General features: G+C 50.7%; 2 protein-coding genes and 1 long non-coding RNA gene across 7 annotated transcripts in view; all 3 read left to right on the top strand.

The window, feature by feature from the left end:
* The first annotated feature begins 736 nt into the window (after positions 1-736).
* LOC113465014 (zinc finger protein rotund-like) overlaps positions 737-23698 on the top strand; it is a 30486-nt gene continuing 7524 nt past the window's right edge. For 2 of the 3 annotated variants that reach the window (XM_026818147.1, XM_026818146.1), the window contains exon 1: positions 737-2901. In XM_026818147.1, the coding sequence (XP_026673948.1) occupies positions 2484-2901 (418 nt within the window). In that variant the 5' untranslated portion in view covers positions 737-2483. Of the gene's footprint in view, positions 2902-10539; positions 10806-23698 lie in introns of those variants that run through there. The other variant, XR_003389849.1, reaches the window with a different exon arrangement.
* On the top strand, positions 12612-17638 carry LOC113465015 (uncharacterized). 2 transcript variants are annotated; one of them, XR_003389851.1, is made up of 2 exons: positions 12612-14576; positions 14683-17638. It is a non-coding gene; the product is annotated as an uncharacterized LOC113465015 (long non-coding RNA). The 2 variants fall into 2 exon arrangements; XR_003389850.1 differs by having other exon boundaries at positions 12612-14572.
* Positions 17644-23522, top strand: LOC108630855 (dendritic arbor reduction protein 1). Of its 2 annotated transcripts, none has more exons than XM_026818144.1 (2): positions 17644-19191; positions 20456-23522. In XM_026818144.1, exons 1-2 carry the CDS (start codon positions 18564-18566, stop codon positions 21718-21720), a joined length of 1893 nt encoding a protein of 630 aa, XP_026673945.1. In that variant the 5' UTR covers positions 17644-18563; the 3' UTR covers positions 21721-23522. The 2 variants fall into 2 exon arrangements, with proteins under 2 accessions (XP_026673945.1, XP_026673946.1); XM_026818145.1 differs by having other exon boundaries at positions 17644-19104.

The raw sequence follows: 23698 nt of genomic DNA on the forward strand, positions 1-23698 counted from the left end.
CTCGTGTCGAAACACAACGACGACGACGACGACGCTATTATATTCAACGGGGAACGAGTTTTCTTATTCGGGACGGACACACCTGGTGTCCCCTCGATACTCGATACGGGAATACAAATTGGATTAAACCGGGAGCGGGAGCCGGAACTTTTGATCTACTAATTTAATATCGGGAAAACGATGGAGGAGTCGAAGGCCGACGTATATCGGAGGTAACGGAAAATTGCGAAAGCCTCGGAGGTGAAGAGCTCCTGAGTGACACCATTTGGCGAGCAGCGAACCCGAAGATGTCCCGGGGAGAGGGAATCCTTTTCTCGTATCGAGAAGGATCGGAGGGACGAAAGCGGGGACCAGCGTGTGTTTACGGTAAAAGTCATCCAACCCGGGAGAGTATCGACCTCAACCTTCCGTCGTTCTCCACGCCGCCGCCGTCGCCGCGTTCTCCCTCTCCGTGGGCGCTCCAATTTCAAGGTCGCGACGCGTGCCACGCAAGTCGGTCCACGAAAATTTCCTCCGACTTCCGGCGTCGAAATTTCGCCACGAGACGTCGCCTGGGCGTGCTCTAGGTGTTTCGAGCGAGAGAAGAGAGAAGACGAAGTCGAGGTGGTGCACGGCGTTACCGGGACGAGAAACGCGAAAAGAGAAGAAGAAGAAGAAGAAGAAGAAGAAGAAGAAGAAGCGGCGGCGGCGGCGGCGCGGAGGTACGAGAAGAAAGAAAGAAGAGAAGAGAGAACGAACGAGAGAGGAGAGACGCGCTCTCTTTGGCGTGGGGGTGCGCCCACGCCGGTGACGTCATCCGGCGAACGTTGGCAGTGTTACCGGCGATCAGCGCGTTGGTGTTCGAGCCTCCGAAGAGGAAGAGGGAAGAGGAGAGGCGTCGTAGCGCGCGTCGAGGAAGGGAATCATCGCGCGCGAGGAACGAGGGACGCGGGGGTGTTCGAGGAAGGAAGAGAGGACAGGGGACACGAGCTTGAAAAAAGACTGAGGAAACACGCGAGGAGAGGATCGTTGGTCCGAGAGGGACGGATGAAACAGATGGAGCGAAACGGAGAACACGGCGTGCCGTCGAAACGAAGAAAGAGGGGCGTCGGCGGGGCGGGAGCAAAGGCGGGGGAAAGGAATGAATGGAAATCGTGGAGAGACACGCGGGTGAGACGGATGATTCCGAAGGAGCGGTGGTGAGACCGGCAGAGAGAGTGAGAGAGAGAGACAGAAAGAGAGAAAGAATGAGCGCGGAGAGGAGAGGATCAGGGCGTCTCGAGACGATGAACGCAGGAGGGGAGGCTCGTATAGGTGAGCATCGCGAACAGTATCGGGAGTATGCACGGGCACGGGGTGATGTCGACGACACGTGACGCCAACGAATCTCGTCTCGCCGGTCGCGAGGACCGCCACCCGCAGCAACATCACCAGGAGCAACAGCAACCGTCGCGGCAGCGGCCTCCTCGCGCGCTCTCTCCGCGCTCGCGAGCGCTCTCTCTCGAGGCGACCGACCACTTCCCGCGCGAGCTTCTCTTTATTAGTCTACCGCGGACCATCGCGAACCCCTTCGCATCGGCCTGCTCCGCGAAACCTTTACGAAACGGCGACGATATCCTCGGCAGAAGAGAGAACTGAGAACAGAAAAGAAGACGAAGCCGGAGGGAAGTCCGGACCGGAAAACGCGCCGGGAGTACCGCGAACAGAGAAAGAGACAGAGACAGAGAGAGAGAAAAAAGAGAGAGAGAGAGAGAGAGTGGCGGCAACGGCAGGCCGGTCTCTACGACGGAGGAAGGGAGGCACGACTCGGAAGAAGAGGAGGAGAGGAGGACGAACAGAGTGAGAAAGAGCAGGATCCTCCAGTGATACGATACCGGGCAGCACGCGCGCCGGTACGTTGGTTTATCGGGCGCGAACTACGAGAGAACCGTCGACATCCGAGGATTTCGCGATTTCGAACGACTCGAAGGTTAGTTGGACCGCGGATCTCCACGCGAGAATACGAACGGTGGACAGCTGCTTCCGAAAAGTGCGCGTCTGTTTTTGGGATACAGTTTTGCGTCGCGGAAAGATTTCTCCGACACTTTCTTCGGAGAAATTTGATCCACCGTTGTCGCGCTTTCTACCCGTCGACAAAAAGGAGGATCTTTCGTTTCGAACGACGCGAACATCCTTGCCGATTACCCTCGAGCGGAAACCGGCTACGCTCTCGCGAGTGCCGCAATTTTCCTAGAAGAAACTGAGTGTTCCGTTTTCGACCATAGTTTCGTGGACTGACGGATCGTGCCGGACGCGACGGTGACGCTCGCGTCGTCGGTGACGTCGTGACATGTGCGATAGTCCGGCGTCCTCCTCGTTATCGCGCCGTTCTTGGTCGTCGTTGTCGACGGGAGGAAGGCAGCAGCTAGAGCAACGCTCGGTGGCGGCCGGCGTGCGGGCAGAGGGCGAGAGCACGTGGACTCGTGGCACCGGGACGAGGGCCGGCGGCGCGACAGGTTGAAAAGATGCTGGCACTGGCGATGCGCCGCGAACACACGACCGGGCGCAGCAATTACGAGCCCGCGAATCCGCTCGCGGGTTTCGACCACTTGCAGCACAACAGCGGGAACCCGTTCGCGGTTGTGCCCTCGTCGTCGGAGGGCCGGCTACGCGAGACCGGCCCGGAACCCGACACCGAGCTCCAGGAGTTCGTAGACATCGCCCAGGTTCAGCAGCTGCTGCAACAGCAGCAGCAGCAACAGCAACAGCAACAGCAACAACAGCAGCAGCAGCAGCAACAGCACCACCATCACCACCATCAGCAACAGGTGACGGCCGCCGCGGCTGCGTCTTGCATCTGGGGAGCGGTTTACCCGCCGCCACCACCCGCGCTCGGATACCATCACCATCATCACCATCATCATCCACCACCGCCGCCCTCAGGTAACCGAAATTATGTTTACTTCGGGGTGCGAACGAGTCGAAGATGATCGCGACGTGTCCCGGTCCGTTCTCTTCATTATTCGGAATTAGGATTTCTCGGTTATCCGAGATTATTTATCGTCGCTTGATCGAGACACGGGGAACGTACATCTTCGGCATGTTGCAAACCCTGGCTGCAACAAATCTCGCGTGGACGGTTCCAAGAGGTGTCTGCTAGCGTCGATAGAACCGGGTACCGGGTGATTTGTCGTAGCTGTCTTGCTGGCTCTGGTCCGCGATACGGTTCTGCTCCCCTTATCGGTCCCAGCGAATTTCTTTATGGATCGCGCGTCAACCAAGGATGTATACCGCCGACAGTTTTTCTCTGGCCGCGTTTAGACTCTCGGATCGGTTCGGTGGACGGGAGCCTGGCTACCGGTATTGGCGCCGATCTAAACACTCGGTGATAATCGATCTTTACGAGCGGCACGTCGAAACCTGTATTTCAAGACCGGCTATTAAGTTTCTTGTCACCACTCGAATGTGAGGCCTTAGGGTATATCGGTACGCGCCGGTGTCAACGCGTTTGCCCACGAAACGTCGAATCGGCCGGTCCGGTGAACTTCCCGTCGCGATTAACATTGTGTTTGCTCTAAGAGATACCATAAATTCTCTATGACACCTATCGCGAGTCCTTTCGTTCGCTCGCAGCGTTCGATGTCGAAATTATCGAGAACGTTGCCGATCTAGGAAATATTTTTCGTTATGACGCGTATAACGGGCTTGTACTCTAAAAGATGCTATAAATTCTCGCCGACACCTATCGAAATTTTTCGCACGAGCTAATGTGACGTTGAAATTATTGAGAACGGTGCCGATCTAAGAAATATTTTCCGTTATGACTCGAGCAACGCCTACGTCCGCGCATAACATTTATCTTGCCCGCGATACTGATAAAACCGATTCTAACGCAGTTTATCGACGAGCCAGCACCCTCGAACCGTCCACGCGATTCCAGCAGGGATCGATCGCTTCGCATGCTGTTCAAGCTTTGCCTGTCTACGCAAAAATGCTTCGCTTTTCCATTGCCGGTGACGGGAGAGAAAAGAAAGGATAAGCGTTATCACCGCCCGAGAGATCTTGCCGTCGGATCGAAGCCGGGGAGATCGTCGGCCCGTGGTTCAGTTTCCTCGGCCAGTGTTTAAACCGGATAAAAGTCGTAGATCGTTTTGAATCACAGACACGACAATCAACGACCGTGTTGATTGTTAATTTTTTTTTTTCGTTTAACTGGAACGTGTTAAGATTGTTTCTGAGTGAACGGAGATAACGTTAACGATAACGTTAACCGGTGATTAATTACGCGATTAACCCTTCGGCCTCACCGATCCATTGTTTGCAAAGTGTGAATATACGTGTTCTAATTTTACAATCGTCAATGGGTACGCGGCGAGCGCGCGTTCCATGTTCTATCTTTCCTACCGTCCGGTGCTTAAGACTTATCGTTATGGAAAATGGAATAGTTAAGATTAAGCTAATGGACAAGGATCGACGAATCGTTAAACCGTTTTTTAAATAAGAGGTTCGTAATATATTTAGAACTCGGTAAAATACGGTAGAAGTAGAATAGAAAATAGTGGTGTCAGTCGAGGTGCGCACACGTTCGGGGGTCGAAACGTAGGAGAAAAGAGGTCAGACAACGCGGTCTTCGATCTTCCGACGCGCCGTAATGTCATTAGGGATCCGACCGTGACGATTAATGAAAGAGGCTCGATTCTCAGTGGCGTAAAAACGTTGGCGAAACCAGACGAGTTCCGACCCTGAGCGCATCTTTGAGACAATGCCTCGATGCCAAACAGGGCTGCGAATCTGATTTGCCTTTCAATTTCCAAACGAGATAAATCCTTCTTCAGTCGTTCGAGCCTCGAGCTTCGTCTCTGTTCTTTGTAATGCATAACTTCGTTTAATTATTTACTGTCAAGTCAAGATTGATTTCCACTCACGGTGTCGCGGGAACTCGAAAGGTCCTGCGGATAAGGTGGAACGAATCTAGAGAACATTTGTTCGACAGGCTAGAAAGAACTTCGATGCTGCTCGTTTATTCAAGTGTTTGCACGTGCGAAATTCTTACCGAAATTTGCCGAAACACACAAATAAATATGAACAAATTCCATATTTTCTATAAAAAGAAATATATATATACAGCTACTACAGGTCAGATACTTGGCTATACTGTCAATCCCAAAAGTTTATGCACTTTAGAAACGCATTTTTTAAAAAGAAATCAGACGTCGGAAGAACATTGCTAATAATAAACAATAACAAAAAATTTTCGATTTTTCCGAGATTTTTCCAAGGGGTACCCCTTCAATTTCTTCCAAATTTTCGTTTTTGGCCAATAACTCACAAACCGNTATACTTTTTAGCACGTAGCTATTTATTATTAGCATTATTCTTCCGATGTCTGATTTCTTTTTAATTATAGGAAATGCGTTTTTCTAAGGTACATAAACTTTTGGGATCGACTGTATAGCCAATACATCCTTAAGGACTGATAATTTTGAGGGAAAAAAACTAGGATGGGTCGGGCGTGAATACAACGTCTTTAGAAGCACTCGGATATAGTTTATAGTTTGGTAAACCGAGGGCGTCGACGCCTTTGGCCTGGATTCGTACGAAAAGAAAGATTAGACGCCCGATCCCCCTCCGAGAGGAAACGTTTAGAAGGAACGGTGGATCGTTGTTGTCGGACCACGCCTAACCAATCCTTCGCCTATAAATGGAATTATTCGTCCCTACACGGAGCTTATGATACTACACAAGCGGGAATCTTTTCTCCGGGATTAACTCGGACTTTGAAAAACAGGTCGCTGGGTCCTGGAAATTTTTCTATAAATTCAATCAAATGTTACTTCTGTGGTTCAATTTTTCCATTATCCAGAATTTTTATACAGAATCGAAAGAGTGACAATGAAGTTCAAGGGATAAAGTTATGTATTTGCTTAAACGATGAAAGAGTTGAACTGGAAACAGCGAGGTTCCAACAGGTGGTTCGCTCGGAGTCTCGGCATCGGTTTACGTTTCGACCCCTGTTTACCCTTTTAATTACACAATCAGCGTTGAGGGGCTGTCAAAATCAAGCAACCTCGATTTTCGGTTCGTTAAACTGTCCCCACGGTCCGTCCCGAGATTTATGTAAATCATTGGAATTCACCGGTGCCTCTTTAACCGTATTGCCAATGATTCCATTCAGGTTTTACCATTCATACCGTACGGAGGAGTAATCATAGATTGCGAGGAACAAACGCGAGGGAGACAACAAAGGCTCGGTAGCCAGTCAGGTTATCGCCATTCTCTTTCTCAGGATTCAATTCCCGGAGTTTTCGAGCCGCGATTCCGTCGATGCCATTCACAGTTTCCCAGCGACGGCTCGCAGGTAGCCAATCGCGTACCAACAGACTTTTTTCCCCTTAGATAGGGTGGGACGAGCGCGGTGCCAGCTTTCATAGATCATTGTTTAAAGTGTCGTGGCTTTGTATGGTAACGCGGAGTAAATCGTATACGTACACTTCTGACATTTCGTTATTATTGTACGACCCGTAAGACAGGAAATCGTACATCATGCGCGAACCTACGGTGGGCGGGTAAAAGGGAACGAGTCACCTTCTTCTCTCGGCCGTTCGGCTCATTGGCGTTCTACCCGATGCTAAGTGTTTATACGCCCTCCGCGTCTTACCTCTTTCTTTACCCCGTGCAAATCGTAATTCGCCCCAGGCGTCTCCACCTTCAAATTGCAGACGTCCGATTTTGTAAGACTCGAACAGAATTTTTCGGACGGAGATTCGAGGAAAACCGTTTAAATTTTTATTGGAAAACTCGAATGAAACACTGCTGGTAATTTGGCAAACGTTTCACGTCTTCTTTGTTAATCGAAACGATACCATCTCGCGTCGCCTCCCACAGTCCGTTTGCCATCTAGTCATCATAGCCGCAAATCGTCGACCGTCTGTCGAGCTGCATTCCTCGTCTACTGTGACCCACATATCCGACAATGAACTCTTAAAAAACAGAATCTAGATCTCCGCGTCGAAATGAATCAGAACTGTTCAGGGAACATTTACGACCGCGCGACGCGATAAAAGTGAAACAAATCGTTTAACACCTGATTACCATTCAGGATCGACGCTTGGCCCGAGCGTACGCCGGGCTTGCCAAATTTCCCGGGACCCTTTACGTAACGTTCTCGCGATTTCCATGCTCGCCACCTACGAGATATCTCGGTTCCAGAAGATTTACGCAACGTTCACCAAAGCAATTTAACGCGAGGAGCGAAAGACGTGCAAAATTCCCGGAGTGGGATTACGTAATCGAGAACGCGTAAGATTTCGGTACTCGAAGGTTGTGACGACGATTCGTAGCGTGTCGGTGACGTAGCGTTTCAATAGTTTCATAGAACGCGTTCAATGCAAGTGACAACAATGCGTGTGCCGATAAGGCTATCTCGACGTCATCGATGACGACAATGATCGAGCGTAGAACCGTGTTACGAGATCGTAAAATTCGTGGGTCGTGTTATCGAACTCGCGCGAACGATTTTTATCGGCCACTCAGAAGTTATTAGATTTATTGCGGCCGGCGTGAGTCATCAGGCAGCCTTAGAACTCGAGTTGGGCACGATTTTCCGTCTAACGCGATGTCGCACAATTTTATTCTTAGTCCCGATGATGTTTACGCAGAAACCAATGGCGATCTTCGAGCCAATTATAGCCGGAACACGGTGAGAAAATTCGAAACAACGATTTTGGCGAACGAATTCGCGGACGAGCGCTGATCCGTCATCGGTTGGCTCGCGAATCTAGCGGTGAGCCAGCTGTCGAAACGCGAACATTGTTTTCGTCATCGATTACGCGGCACGTCACCGACGTTGGATCGTACGTCGTCACATCTGAATCTGAATCATCCCGCTAGAATAAGCTCGGCTATTTTCCCGGTCGATTTCCCTGTTCGAACTGAACTCGTGGATGCGCCCGCGTAAATAATATCCGAATGCCGATAGCATGACGCAGTTGTACGTGTTGTATAGACGAGAATTTCATGAATCTGACCCGTGATATTTCAGTGACTCTGTCGTTGGAAATGCAAATGTAAACGCGTAATCTGGAAAAGATGCTTACTTAGCATTTCATACATCTAAAACGAGTCGATCTTTCTCGGAATCACAAAAATTTCCCCAAACACGAGGTGACCATAACCGCGATCGTTCATTCTCTCGTCAAGATCGCGGACCATCGATTATCGTTCCTCGATCGCGGATCGAATCTTCAAACGTCGATGGCAGAAAGATTAAATATCATCGCACGTAGCGACTAAAAGAGAGGCGAGCGGTTAATAATCTCAATTGAAACGACGAAACACGATTCTCCTCGCGTAAAACTCTCCGGGAGAAGCGTTGGTACTTAGCTGGCAAACGCGATTCGTCACTCCCGTCCACCGTCGAAGTCGTCGCTCGTTACCGGATGTCTTAATAAACAATGCTAACGATTTCCCGCTGGATTACACGCCGTAGCATGGTAGTCACGAACGTGAGTAAATTTCCGTCGGTTTAGAGGTAAAGCAAAGCTTCTTTCTCGCTGAAAACCGTGTCGGACCTTCGACAGGCGTTAGTTTTTCGCCACGCGCCCGTCAGACACTCTCATTTGAATATATAATTTTTTATGCGTGTCTACGTAGAAATGAAATATGAAGATACGATTTATTCATTGGTCAACAAAATATAATCAAGTCGATTAAAAAAAGGACGAAACTTAAAACAGGCAGATCAAACAGAAGACAGTAATTTGACATGCGATTAAATCAACATGTTGGAAGTAATTAAAAATCGAGGGTCGCGCGATAAAACGGTTACGGGACGAGGCTCCTTCTGTTTTTTTTTTTTTTTTTTACCTTTCGTCCGTGCCCGACTCGAGCGTACTTAACTTTCGATAATAACGGTAGTGAGGCGGGATGATCGACAGGGAGCCGTTGGATTACATAAATCAGCGGCAACGTGTGTACACTCTGGCCCTGTGTTTGCGCTTACTTCATCGAGCGCGTCCCCCGTGCACACTTCTCGTTTGCCGCGCGAAAATCCTCGCGCCGAACGGTCAACGACACGAACGGACCCCGGGCAGCATTGGTGAAAACGCCCGGATCAAATGCGATTCCCTTCGGAAACGGTCGAGCCGATCGTCGCTGATTCCGCGCGAGACGCATTGTTATGCAAAGCGAGACGAGTTTTGGGAATGATCCCTCGCTGATCCTTTCTCCGATCCATCGCCGGAATTCTGAAATGAAACTGTTTGGAGAAAGAAAACTCGTTCCGCTCCGTCTTGAATCTGTATTGGAATTCTTTCTTCTCATCGAAACATCGATTATGATATAATTCATATAGAAGGTTATGAGAACAAATAGCATCGCAAGAAACGCTCGATGGATCACGCGAGTGAATTTTAAAAAATGCAGAAGGGCGAATAATAGCTCGGACTAGTTTTTAATGCGCAATCCGTTCCGACAGATATCGTCGATTTTAATCGTAGACGCCGCGGCGGGGGGCCGGGGGGGGGTGTTGGAGTGTAAAACGCAAGAACAAAAATAAGCCTGGACAAAGTAGGTTCGACGTTATCGTCTATGAATGGTTTATAGAGGCACGAGTCGGTTCTACGTCAGCATCGACCGATAAGAGAGCAACGCGTTACACACATTCGTCGTTGACGTCCAAGTGCACGGACGAGACGTGCCCACGCGGGGGTAAACGGAGAAAGGGATGAATCGATAGCCGGGTACAGAAATAGATACGCGCTCTGTTCCACGCTGACTCTCCGGATGCACCCTCATCGATTCGGATCTCGTCTAGCACCCTTCTCACAATTACATTTACTCAGTTGAACTTTTATCACTTTACACAAATTGTTTTCAAGTATCGCATTCAGTTTTTCATATTTCCATGCCAGAGGTGGAGAACCTTTTTAACACTAGAGAGAAAATAAGAAAACCTGTAGCTGGTTCATTTATTACCCTGAGAATATTTAATCAATTATCTTGAAATATATCAGGAGGAAGTTTGTTTAATGGCTCTCTGTAACAATGTACATTAGCCATGAGCAGCAGCGTGTTTACACGTAAAGGAATCAATAGGAACCGTTTGAAAATAGTTTCTAGCGTGACGTGCACAGTTGAATTTCGCTGACGGACTGCGCTCCTCTTCCAAGATAGCAACTTGCGTGACGTAAAGCTGGATTTTATTAGCCACTCCGAAACCCGTTCTCTTGTTCGATAAAACCACTCGTTAACTGATCTCAAGTAATTTCGGATAGAAAGTGAAACTAGGAAGTTGCGAGTTCCTAATCGATAATTTAGCCTCTTGTTTCAAAAACATTAGAGACTTCGTGGTAACTTTTGTAACTTTTGTAGGACAGATACAGTGGAATTTATTTACTCTCATAGTTTTAAGGGTAGTTTTAAATTGCACCAAGGGTTAAGAAACTGACTCGAGGGTTGAGCCAGGAAGTTTGGAAAGAGATTTTTCACGGGGGATCTATTTGCGGGCGAGGGGGCCGCAATGTCGAGGTAAACGTTTCCCGTGTTTCAACCGAAAAGGCGTCACGTGGCGCTGCACGGAAAACGGGTAAAGAGCGAGAGAGATCGATAGGACACGGTTCAGAAATAGTCTCGCGGGGCGATTGTGTGTGCCGGTTAGATCCTCAGTCGAATTCCACCGACGCGACGGTACGCGCCTCGCCGATTTAATGCTGTGCATCCGAAAACGCGAGCCCGACCGGCTAGTAGAACGCGTGACGCATCAGAGTTACCCCGCGATCGTACAAATGGGGTGAACCGTGGATCTGTGCCGCGATCGAGCTGATCTATCCTTCTGGAACGAGCCACAGGTAACTCGGATCCTTAACGATTTTCCATTTGTCGTTCAGTCCACATTAAATTGTACGCGTTGAATCCTCGTGAAAATGACCGCCGATTATTGCTCCTCGAATTAAATGATCTTCGCCTTCGATGTTGGAAGGCATTTTTTAAACTTAACGTCTTAATGATTGCACCCCTGCGTTTCGGAGATTCGCGTTCCTCCCTCCTCCGATCGGCGTTCCACGCAACTACCCTATTTTAAACTCGGCGTATTTTTAAAACCCGTATTTTACATAAAAGTATTTTCATCCGACGTATCCTAGAACGATCGTATTTTTAGGCGAGTCCGGTTCTCCTCCCCCTTTTTTTAAACATTGACGTTATCAGAGCGGTTTATTAATACGTGATCGCACTTTGTTTCGCGCACGATTGTTTATTATTAGTTGAGACAAACGAAAAAAGAAAAAAAAATCACGATTATAAAAAAGGATAGTGTAATAATCGCGTGGGCTTGCACTTTGAAGAGTAACTTTGTAACAATTTCTTTTTTAAACGCGTGCATCATTTACACCGATATAGTCGTGTCCCGTAACTGAAATATCCGTCGAAACTTTACAACGACGTGCAAAATCGAATTAAAAGAATAAAAAAAATGATTACACGTTCCTCAAATTTCGATGTTCATAAATCATTGCTTTCCCTGTTCGTGGCACACAGCGATAATTAGGGTAATAAACAATTTTCACGAGCGGCCGGATCATAACGCGATTACGGCAAAAAGCTGGCCCGGCTTTGCTGTGCCATCAAAAAGAAATAAAAACCGACAGATCGCGATAACGAGCTCGTCGATTGGCCGTCACAGTTGGTACCAGCGACGCGGGCCATTGTAACGAGATTACGCATTAAGGGCTCGAGGAAACGAGGAAGTACGATGTAAATTATCCCGCGCGATGGTAAATTCACGTTACACGCCTCCGCGACGGTGGATTTACAGGCTCCTTGGAAACATCAACCGCGTGCCGTTTTAAGGTCCGTATCCACTTGTATCGTATCGTAGTTCAGTGCCATTGTTGCACGCGCTATGTATATCCGTTTATAAATAAAACGACGGTTTATAAAAATCTATTGCCGTTTGCTGTGATTCGAGAGTGAATCGATTCAATGAGTTCTGTTCAAATAGAAATATTTGTACACGACGTTTTCTGATGAAACGAGAATAATCATGTTTTCTTACGCGCGATGCGTTACGATGAATATGATACCGCTTTAGAAGAAGAATCTTTCTCACAGTCTCGAGCTAATATCGCGTCGTAAACTACGTATGAAACTTGTCCCCGTTGAAGTTTCCGCTCCGTTATTAACGAGCCGTTCGACTATTAAGTTAATCGCAGAGATTTTCTCGTGCCGCGAGGCTTTTCCACCTTGGAAAACGAAACGGACCGGGGTACGTACTTGGAAGCCGGTCTCGGTGACCTATTTCCTGTAAATAGACGCGGCCGCGAGTGGAACGCGCGCTTCCTCCTCGCGTGCTCCGACACCCGTACCGGGATAAAAAGCCTGTCGATTCCTCGTTTCCACACGTCGTACACGACGCGCGGCACAGGTAATTTCCTTAATGGACCGGCGATTAAGACGAAAATCTCGATCCTCGCCCCGAAACCGGCTGATGGATAACGGGCCGCGGGCAACGATTTTACGAGGGCCCTCGAATCGCCTGCGTTTTGTTTGATCGTCTAAAGTGCCTACGTCTTCCTCCTCTTCCCCCTTTTAACGCCGTGACCTTGCAACCGGTGTTACGTCGATGGAACTGGAGATTGGTCAATACCTCTTTCCAGATCTGACAATTAACGTCGCGCCGGTCCAACGAAATAGACAACATTTTCTTCTGTAATTCTTCTATTTTTCTACCCGTCGGCGATCAGATCGTCTGGCACGAGATGAAGTCATCGTTATTGTTATCAACGCGCGTGTTTATCGGTTGCCATAAACGAAAGGGAACGGAAAGATCGGCGAAGGAAAAGGACAATCAAGATGCAATAACGTCGCAATAAGGAGTCGCGAGTGCGCAATGGTTTCCGGAAGCCTCGCGACGAAGGGAATCCTGCACGGACCGGAAACGATCGTTAATCGACGATCACCGCGGCGCAAAAACGTGCGAAAGACTCGCGCGGCTCGTCCGTGACTCACCTCCGCTCCAGGAACGGACTTAAAAGGATGTTCCCTGCCATGACCATTAGCACCGCTATCGATCACGTCGGCCGAGATCCTCGCTGATATCGAGCGTAACATGCGAAACGTACAAAATCTTCACTCGATACGTCGTGAATTTTCTCCTACGCGGCGTCGTCGCGTGAAGACGTACCCGGCCAGTGAAGAATTGAAATTGTCGAGAGCTCCACGGCTGTTTCACAATTCGGATCGTGTGAATGCGCCCCTGAAAGTAATCGCGAACGAGCATCACGCACGAGAACGAAAACAGGCTCGTAGCTGATTGCTCGGATGTGGGTTACAGACACGCGGTACGATTACGACGGGCATTGAGTAATCAATACTCGAGCGTCTCGAATCGAGAAAAGGTTCCTCGAGGCCTCGTTAACGTCTTTCTAATTCATCGTTGATCGGCGACGACCCCGAGGAAAACGATTACGATAATCGATTTCCTCGAGGCGTCGCCCTTGATGTTTTTCCACGGTGAACGCGTTCCCATAAAGAGTCGTTCCGCTTTAACGAGCGCCGATGCAAATTGATTCCGTCGTCGGGGCGATCGTACCGGAGGCCCATCTGGCGGTGTTGGGTGTCCGCGATCGCGGAATTCGCGCCGAGGGTTGCCAAAAATGCGGCGCATCAATTCATGAACTCGTGCGTGCAACGCCCGTTTCGAAACCGACACTTATTCACTGCTAGAAATACCTGGCCCGTAGCTGCGGATAACAAGTTGCAGACGTTTCGTCGATTCAATGTCGCAGATTTCGTTTCATCTACCACGAGACGTCGAATTATTTAGCAACAAACGTCCGTCTCGTCCCGCGCATCGTCGACATTTGGGACACGTTGTATTATTTCGGCTTTAGTTAATCAAGAATTGGCTCCGCGAACGGATTTTGACGGTTCTGGACGAAACAAGCTGAACGCGAAAAAGATTTGGTAACGAGCTGCCAAAAGTCGTCTAGATCGGTTGACTGACTCATCGCGTTTATACACGGGAGTCTTCATCCCGCTCAGTCATCCCGGGTATTCGGGGATGCTGGGTGGCTCAGGTGGTTGCGTGGCGGCCCGAAATAGAGCCGGTCGCCCGCGCAAAATCGCGTCGAGTCGCGACGCGAATAGTCCGCGCCCACCACCTTACCGAGTGTCGGCGGTAATTTTAGAATCGTTTTGTTTTCGTGCCAGAATGCTGCGCCGCTGCCGGCACACGCGACTGCGTGCCGATTATTATTCACGTTTCGCTTTTGGGGATTGATGCACGTACTCGTCCACCCACAATTTTCGCAATTCGTTATTAGAATTTTACACGTGAAATTAGGAGATCTCTCAAATCTTTATCGTTTCTTGGCAAGTTTACCATAGTTTAATAGTTTGTAAAATTGTTTTGAAATTTATTTACTGAGAAACACAATTGACACGATATTTAACTACCCGAGACGGTTTTCTCGGACGTAGATGAACGGTGTTTGGACTTTAATAAGAGATATGTTTGCTAGACGTGAAACGAGATCGTGGCTCTTCACGTTTTAACCGGACAGATCGAAAATTTAGATAGAAGGATTGGCAATTGCAAATGCGAGACTGTCCACAGGTGTGTAAGTACCTACCGCTGGCACAATCGGTTGAACGCACTCGAGCGGCTTTTGATAAAGTTATATATGGCACTGACTCATTATAATATCGCGCAACCTGTCTCCGCAGCTATTCAACCGATTAATTTGGAACGCGGAATTTTCAAGAAATCCGTACACGGATAATGTCACCGAACGCGTTCAACGTGGGTAAAGCGGGTTGACAAATTGGAGAATTCCAATGAACAACCCCTCTCGAATCTCTTCATCTCGTGTAAATCAGCGGACTGGCTACTTGCCGCGTGTACCAGCATTGCCAGTCGCGTATTTATAAAAAGCAGAAAAGACGAACCGTGTACCGCGTGGAGAAAGAAAAGAAATTCGATGAGAGAAGATCGAAAAATAAGAGAGGACGAAGTTGGAACACCGGAGTGATAGCCAAATCGAGGAACAAGCTCGTTTTACACCGATCTCTCGCCTCCTACGGCGTGGTATGTGTCTTTTAGTACCTCGCAATTGACAGTGCTTAAATTCAACAGCCTTTTTTAGTCACGCGGACCGGCAGGAATCCAATCCCTTTTCTCGCGGAAGTACTTATCCTGTTTGCGACGTTACCCTCTCCCGATCGTCAATTGTTTTCGTTCAAGGAGGAAAGCCTCTCTGCTGTCTCGTGTCATTGGAGTTTGGCTTTAGAAAAGGGGGGAAATCGCAATGGAAACGAACCGGGGAACGGAGGGAGACAGGAACAAACGGAGGCGGGCAAGTGTGAAGGGAAAAGAGACGGAGAACGGTCGCGTGGCTGTGCGTGGCCCCAAATAGGGCATCAGGTGGTTGCTCGACGCCCGCGAGGAAATGATCGTTTGCGCGTGCGCAGACGCGCGTGTGCCTCGCGCACGCATATACACGCGCGCGCGTACAGTCGAACACGGCACGCGCGCTCTTCCACAGGTGGTGCCGTGGCGCGCACAGGAAATCGCTCCTTCGCGGTGGTAAACTCCGCCGCCATGAAACTTCGCTGCCTCGCCCGGTCCGTTCACCTGTATTATATTTCCTTTCGAACAGATTCGACATGTGCGCGCGACCATCCAAGAAATGATCTCCCCTCTCACCTGTTGCGTTTCCCTTCACGCTCCGGTTCTAATCGTTAAACGCCCTCCCGAGGAGATATCGTGGGAGGATAGTAAATAAGTCCACTTTGTTTCACGAGCTTTCGTTTATTAGGTTCTCGAAGCTGTTACAAAGACAAGAATTTAGACACTGGCTGTTTAAACTCGTCCCATGCGTATAAATAAATATATGTAATACTGTAAATGTGTTAACATGCTAAGACTATGTATTGACTTTGCCATTATAAATGTCATAAGAAGTACATAAAAACATACATGAAAACGTGCATTCAACTTATTTCAAATACCAGAGAACATTTATTGCAATTAACTAAAGTGAAGACCCAGTAGTTTTACTCAGCCATACATCAGACGTCGGTCAAATATAAAAATTCAGTAGTATAATCAGTCATGTGTCAGCCCGTCGTATTTATCGTTAATTGTACATAAAAATGTAACAAATTCTAATATGCCGGGTCTTTATAACGCTACGTCGGTTTTAAGAATAATCTCGGGGGGTGGAAGGAGCACGTAGCTTTTGCGAGACGGACGCTCGGATCGATAAACGTTTCGCGGCACGGTGGTATAAGCTCTCGAATGTTACAACGGCGACGGTCTGTCAGTAAGAGAGGCGACGGTACGCCGGCGCCAAGTTCGCGTCAGCAGCTTACGTAGAACGAGAGTGAACGAGGGGTGGCGGACGCGGCGTGATACCCTCCCCGTGCACGCTAGATTATCCACTAGAGATCAGAATACTTGATGACAAACAACGACGCAACAAACTTTACCTCCCTCTCCGCATGCACGTCGCAATCTTCCCGGTCTTATCAAAAATATTAAACGCGCCCTTTATAAATAACTAACTGTTCGTAGTTGGACAGTTAGGGATGTTCTGTCCTCTGCATCAATTTCAGTCCTTCTGGATCATCATGGTTCCACGACGAAGAAAGAAATTGATTAAAATCTTTTCATTGTCCGCTCGTGTTGCATCAACGATCCGCGTCGTCATTCTCGTCGTACGTCGTTACGTTCGTTCCGAGTGAAATAAAAAGAATCGTAGAACTTCGTCCGCGGTGACGCCAGAAGTTGAAGACCGATCGAAGACCGGAGTGGAAATATTCTTCTGAAACAGCAGTCCCCCTTTTCTCTGATTTCCGCGATTCGTTCGAAACCCTCGAGCGGGAGATCGCGCGCTCGCGGCGCGTACGTCACGCGGACGTGTCTACGTCACTGGAGAACCGAGTTATGCGGTGGTGGGAGATCGCAGCGAGTGGTTCTGGGTGGGGGCTCGAGGGGAAGGTAGGAGCGCGACAAGGGTAGGGGAGATGCCTGTTCGCGGTTGCTCGCAGTGACGACGTGTTGGCTCGCTGACGGTGGGGGATCTGGTCGCGTGTGTGCGCGTACACGTACGCCGGCGGCCGCGTCCGCGTCACTCAGACAGCCGCGCGTTGATAGGGGACCTTAGAGCGGGGATTGGCTGGCGGTCGACTCGCCGCTTCCAAATATGGGACAGTCTCCGCGGTCCATTCATAAAACTACGGGGCGCGCCGCCGCTCGGCTCAGTTCGTGCGCGACCCCCACGCATCGCGCGTCCTCCGACGATCCCGCTTTGCTCGCTCCGACACACGCACGCACGCATACCTCGACTCGCCGGAGAGGTGCATACCTTGACCGAAGCGCGCGATAAACCCGTCGGAGCAGATACAGAGAAGGAAAGAGAGAGAGAGAGGAACGGGATACAGAAGAAGAAAGAGAAGAGAGAACCGAAGGAGAAGGAAAGGGACGGAGGAACGACAAATAGGCGCGCGGTCGCGCGCGTCCGCACCTACGCGACGACACTCGCGCGGGAGTGAAGGAATCGGGATCTCGATATCTCGCGGACAGACGGCTGCCTCCGTTTTGAGCGTCGGAAGAACCGGGTGGCCACCACCGCGTTCTGGTAGAGAGACAGACAGAGAGTGAGAGAGAGAGAGAGAAAGAAGGAGAAGAGGAGCTTCCGTGTTTCATCCCTTCGCGCCGGCTCGGATCCGCATAGTCGCGCGGGCGCGTTCGAAGGAGACGAACCGGCTGACTCCGTTGTCGTCGATCGGATCGAGGATCGAGACGAGATCGGATTTTCCGTGAACCGTGTACGATCGGGTGGTGGTGGTACATACATACATAGTGCTTTTTGTGGTTGGTGGTGGTTGTGCGAGGCGCGGTGGTGTATATTCCAGCCGCAGATCGCAGGCGCGCGCGCTCGCCCGTTCTCGGAGGAGAGAGGGATCTCCCGAGGGTGTGAGAGAGGGAGCGAGGGACGTATAAAGGGAGTGGGAAAGAGATAAGGAAGGAGAGAGAGGCGAGCGATCGAGACACGGTTTTTGCCGCCCGGCGCGGCGTCCGCTCCCTCGTGTGTATACCACCTCGCCGAGAAAGAGAGGCAGAGGCCTCTCGGCGCGTGCCGCGCGACGGATAAAAAAGGGGGAGCGCGTGCTACGTCCGCTTGACTACTAACCCAGTGACTGGAACTGTATACTAGAAGGGAAGAAGGGGCAGATATCACGACTCGATCTCGCTACGGACTTGACGTTTTCCGATATTCTCGCGCGCGAGACCGGGAGTTCGTCGCCGTGAGACCACGCGCTTCGTTCTCTGAACGCGCGCGCACACTTCGGTTGCACCCGCTCGCCCGCGGTGAACAGATCAAAGACGAAGACTGAAAACAAGACGGAACGAAAGGCTAACCCTCGCGTAGAGCTTTGTATACCGGTGGGAGAGAGAAAGAGGCTTAACTGTGTCGGGGAAACCGAGGAAGGACAACATTCTAACCATAATTATAGCGTTGAACGATACGACCGCAGGCGAGGACACGCAGTGCGGTACCGAGGAGGTTGTCGCTAACCAGGGAGGCGATCAGCTCCAGAGGATGACGATGGACGGCATGGAAGTGGTGGGCTCGCAGCCTCACGCGGCCACCAGCCCGTTTCTTTTGTCGCCGCCACCCCTGGGACATCACCATCATCATCACCCACACGCCACTTTCAATCTGCAAACCGTGCAACTGAGCTTCGACGCGTGTCTGCCGTACAACACGGCCACATCCTCGAATTCGATCGTGTGCGGCGTGGGCGGCACGTCGTCGCCGGCCGCTACCGTTTGCACCTCGTCTACCAGCTGTAACAAGACGATACCGACCCTATCGCTGACTCCTTGCGTCCCGCTGCAAGCTCAGCATCAGAACAACGTCGACGTCGCGGAACACCATGCCCGACAGCATCATCATCATCATCATCAACCGCATCCGCGGCTGGACGAGCATCATCAGCATCATCGGCACGTCGACGCCTCGTCGCCGGCGAGCGACATCACCGATGGGAAACGACACTTGCAGGCTGTTAACGAGGAGAAAGATTGCTCGAGGGAGTGCAGGGACGATCTTCAGGAACCTAGCGAGAAGGAAAAAACAGGTGACCTAAACACGCCGGTTACCACCAGCAGCGATTTACCGTCCTTCTTCGGCCCCTCCGCGCTCGTCGAGCCACCTCCTATTTCAGGTACCTACAATCAACAACAGTCCTTTAATCGTCGATACACGCAACGCGCGAACCTCTCGTTCCATTTCATTTGTCGTGCTCGATCGTCGTCGGGTTTCATTCGTTCGCGCGAGTACGCGCAATAGCTCCTTTTGCGTACGAGCCTCGACGAGATTAGAATTACTCGAACATACTTGAAACTTGTTCGCTCGAGAATAAACCACCGGGACAGTGAGAGAGAGAGAGAGTGAGAGAGAGAGTTAGATAGAGAGAGAGAGAGTACGTTGTGGCATCGGCTGCGGCTCGAACTCCGTCGACCTTGCACTTGCTACGTTTCACGAACGTCCTCGACTTTCGCTTTCCGCATATCTGCCAACTCCTCCTGCTGCTGCTGCTACCCTCGTAGCCGCGCCGGGCACCCCTCCGAAAGCTTTCCCTGCAACCGATCCCGAAAGTGATCAGTCTTTAGGGTATCAGCGGCCAAGTGCACGGAGATGCCGGCGTGCGTGACGTTCGTCGGGCTGGCTCTCTCGCGAAAACCGCTAATATTGAACCTGCCTGCTGTCGCGGATCAATACTCAACGACCCCGACATTCAGAAACCCTCCCCGCGCCACCCTCGGCCACCGCCTCCGCTTCCAACTCTTCCTCCCACCATCCCTCCGCCGGTTCATTCATGCTTCCGAGAGCCCCCACCCTCTGTTCATCCGGAGCCGATACAACCACCCTCCGTCCACGCCGGTAGTTGTCTGTTCCGCGACTTTCACGCGAGCCCACAGCGAGCAAAAGTTCATTTTCATCGTTTTTACCTCGCGTCCCCTCTCTCGTCGGTACTCGTTCCTTCCGGTGTCATGGGGAACCGTTCGGGACCGATGATGGTCTATTCTCGCGCGATTTCGTTACAAAACACGGAACAGATGTTTGTGATACCCGGCAATAGCTAATTCGATCTCGGTTCGAATTCCCCGTACACCGGATGACTGCGAGCTTCTCTCACTTCTGGGACTCGTCCGCCGACTTGTTTTTCGGTAGGAAACGATTGTGCGTACGTAGGAAGGAAGGAAGTAACGGGACGGCAGGATGCAGACGACAGATAGCGCGGCGCGTAGATAAACTCATCCCCGTATCGCGCGGTCCTTCCTGTTGATTCGCTTTAGGATGCACGAGTGCACTCGTTCGCTGCCTTGCGTTCATTTCTTCTACTCGCCTAGCGTCTCCGATCTGCCGCAGCCTTTCGCTAGGTAGACTTTAGACACTGATCGAGAAACTTGATGGATGATTTGTAGGCAGCCTGGCGGGCGAAGACCTATCTCTCGAAGAGGCAACCGCAGAGGACGATGAGACGGCCACCTCCACCGGCAGGGATCACCGGCACCACCACCATCAAGAGTCTCAGGATCAGCCCGGTGCTCCACCATCGACCAGTCCGCCGCGTCATCATCAGACCCAAGAGGACGCGGACCGATGCAACGTGCTCCAGGGCGGAGTGATCCTCTACTCGTCGCCCCATTCCACCTCCTCTGTCTCCTCGGCGCCCGCGTCCAGCGTCAACATCTGCAACGTGCCGAAGCTGACCTACCACGGGGTGTTCACCACCACTTGTACGCAGTCGTCGCCGCTGAACACGTTGCAAACTCAGCAGCAACAACAGCAGCAACAGCAGCAGACGAACCAGGAGCTTTGGGGACCGTTGGCCTCCCCTACGCTGACGTTGGCAGGTCAACCGTTCCTCCACCCGACCCTACATTCAGCCCCGTACGGTGGCGATACCGTCGAACTCCTGCCCGTCGAATCGAAGCCACCCCCGCTACCAGGTTATCATGAGACGCCTACGACCACCGCAGCGGCGTGGCTGACGACGCACGAGGACGCTTACGATCCGAATCTCCTGTCCCATCATCACCCTCATCACCCTCACCACCAAGAGACGACGCTGAAGCAAGAGCCGACCAGCGGCTACGGACCAGCGGTACAACAGCAGCAGCAACAACAACCCCAACCGAATCAGCAACCGCAACAACAGCAGCAGCAACAGCAGCAACAAGGGCCACCGTCGGCCGGTACAGCGGGCGTCCAGCTGGCGGAATACAACCCCAGCACGTCGAAGGGCCACGAGATCCTCTCGCAAGTTTACCAGCAGAGCGCTCTGCCTCTGAGGCTGGTCCCGGTGAAACCAAGGAAATACCCTAATCGACCGAGCAAGACTCCGGTGCACGAGAGGCCGTACGCCTGCCCCGTCGACGGCTGCGATCGCAGGTTCTCGCGGAGCGACGAGCTCACCCGACACATTCGCATTCACACCGGCCAGAAGCCGTTCCAATGCCGCATCTGTATGCGGTCGTTCTCCAGGAGCGATCATCTCACTACTCACGTGAGGACGCATACCGGTGAGAAACCGTTCTGCTGCGACCAGTGCGGTCGTAAGTTCGCCAGGAGCGACGAGAAAAAGCGGCATGCGAAGGTCCACCTGAAACAGAGGCTGAAACGCGAGGCCACCCATGCCTCGGCGAGGAACCACCCTCAGAGCCACACCTCGCCGTGTAATCAGTAAATGGTCGTAGGATTGCTAACGTTCGACGTCCAAACGCATTCCTTTTCCAAGAACGTTGCGACAGCTCTGTCAGCCATTTGCCAGGCGACGAGGGTAACGACGGAGACCTTTAGGCGGAACACACTTGGCTGCCGTCACCGACTGATCCGTCATCGATCGTCGTCGGCAAACGCCAACCGATCGACCGACGGGGATCGCGTTGGCCTCGCGACGGCATTTTTTCGACGCGTGATACCGAGCTTACTCGGACAGTAGTACGTAAGGAATCTCGTTGAATCCTTGTAAATAATTTTTCAAAGCCTCTGTCCCGAACGGTATGTGTCGTCGGTCTAATCGGGGGTTGCAGTATCGTTCTACTGATCTCTTTTACCTGGGGATGATCGACGAAATTGCGATGCCTCGTTTTTCCGTTTTTAACATGACCCTTTCGCCCGCGGTGAAAAAAGGGTTGGGACGTTTCGCCGCGGAGCGAAAAATCTCAGCCTCGCCGAGGTACTGTTAGGTCGTTTCCTCGGCGAACGACGCTCGCGGTGTTTTCAACTGGACGGGAAGGGACATGAAAGTGCGTTCGGAGAGAGAAACGGTTATTTACGGCGGTCGCGTTTTATGCCCTTGTTTGCGATCGGGAACGGAGATGCAGATGCGAAAATCGGCGCGTAGATTCCGGTACTCCGCCTCGAAATGTCCCGGTGTCACGGAAACCTACCGCTGTTTCTCTCTCTGTCTCTCTCGCGCTCTCCGAGCGTAGAGAATCGATACCGCCCGCAGCTTCCGGGAATCAGGGTGGAATTCACCGACGGAGAAAGGGACGGAGAACGCATGCAAATCGAGCATGCCAGAAAAAAAGGAAAAACATAAGGTATACGCTTTTTGAAACGATCAGCCTGGCTGCTTCCTCCCGATCGAAACCGGGTCGGACGATTCTTCGACGATCCTTCCCAATACCGCCCCCCCCTTCAGTCGTGGTCCGCGCGAAGCTTCGATGAAAATTGTGGCGATCGATTTCGAGGTATCGCATCTCGGTGTTTTCTAAGTATTTTTATAAATTACCACGCTCAAAATCAATGGGTCCGCGTTTCGCGATCGGCTGTCGCGCGGGCCAACGCAACCCCCGACGATCACGCGACCGACCAGTATGTACACGCATACACACAACTACTTTGCGTCCTGGAACCTCGTGTCTTTCAATCATACAATCGAATTAATCGCTTCTTATCGTCCTCTACCTCGTCCCCGATACGTCTTTCGTGTTCCGGACACGCTAAATCTCGGAATTTTTCCCGTGTTTTTTCCTCGTGCCATTAGGGACGCCGATAGTAAAAAAAAATAAGAAGTGATCTTTGCTGTCGATAGAAGAAAGTATAGACGTGTAAGTCCATCCGATTCACTGGCATAAGAAGTTCATATTAAATTGTATTTTAATAAAGAATCCCCGTAAACGAGTAGGCGATCCTTAAAACATTATGTAATCGTAAAATCATTTTTCTCCAAAGTGAAAGTTATTTTTCGTTCAAATCGGCGTCTCTACTTCGTATAGATTTATGTCCATCTCGCGTAGAATCTCTTAGCTTCTGAACCTCTTTCACCGCCAGCAAACCCCACGGAGTTAAATCGTGAAATGAATAAATTCGCGAATCATCGTCGTTGTTGAAACGGGAGTTCTCCTTTGTAAATATGTACATAAAGTGTTATACATATGTACACATAGGTTTACGAGTCTAATCGCAATCGTGCTGACGAAAGACAGAGAGAGAGAGAGAGAGAGAGAGAGAGAGAGAGAGAGAGAGAGAGAGAGAATATAAGTAAAACGTAAAATCTTTCACTTTCCTTCTTTTAATCTTGCCGCCCTACTTTCCCTCCTCTCCTCTCGTCCTAGCCCCCTCGGATCGTTTACGTGTATAAAATTATCAATTTAGCGACGATTAATATTATGTATATGTTGCTCTATTTATTAACAAAATACAAAATCTCTATTATA

The sequence above is a fragment of the Ceratina calcarata genome, unplaced genomic scaffold (assembly GCF_001652005.2).
Source record: "Ceratina calcarata isolate Rehan_Ccalc_2016 unplaced genomic scaffold, ASM165200v1 scaffold78.2, whole genome shotgun sequence".
Classification (NCBI taxonomy): domain Eukaryota; kingdom Metazoa; phylum Arthropoda; class Insecta; order Hymenoptera; family Apidae; genus Ceratina; species Ceratina calcarata.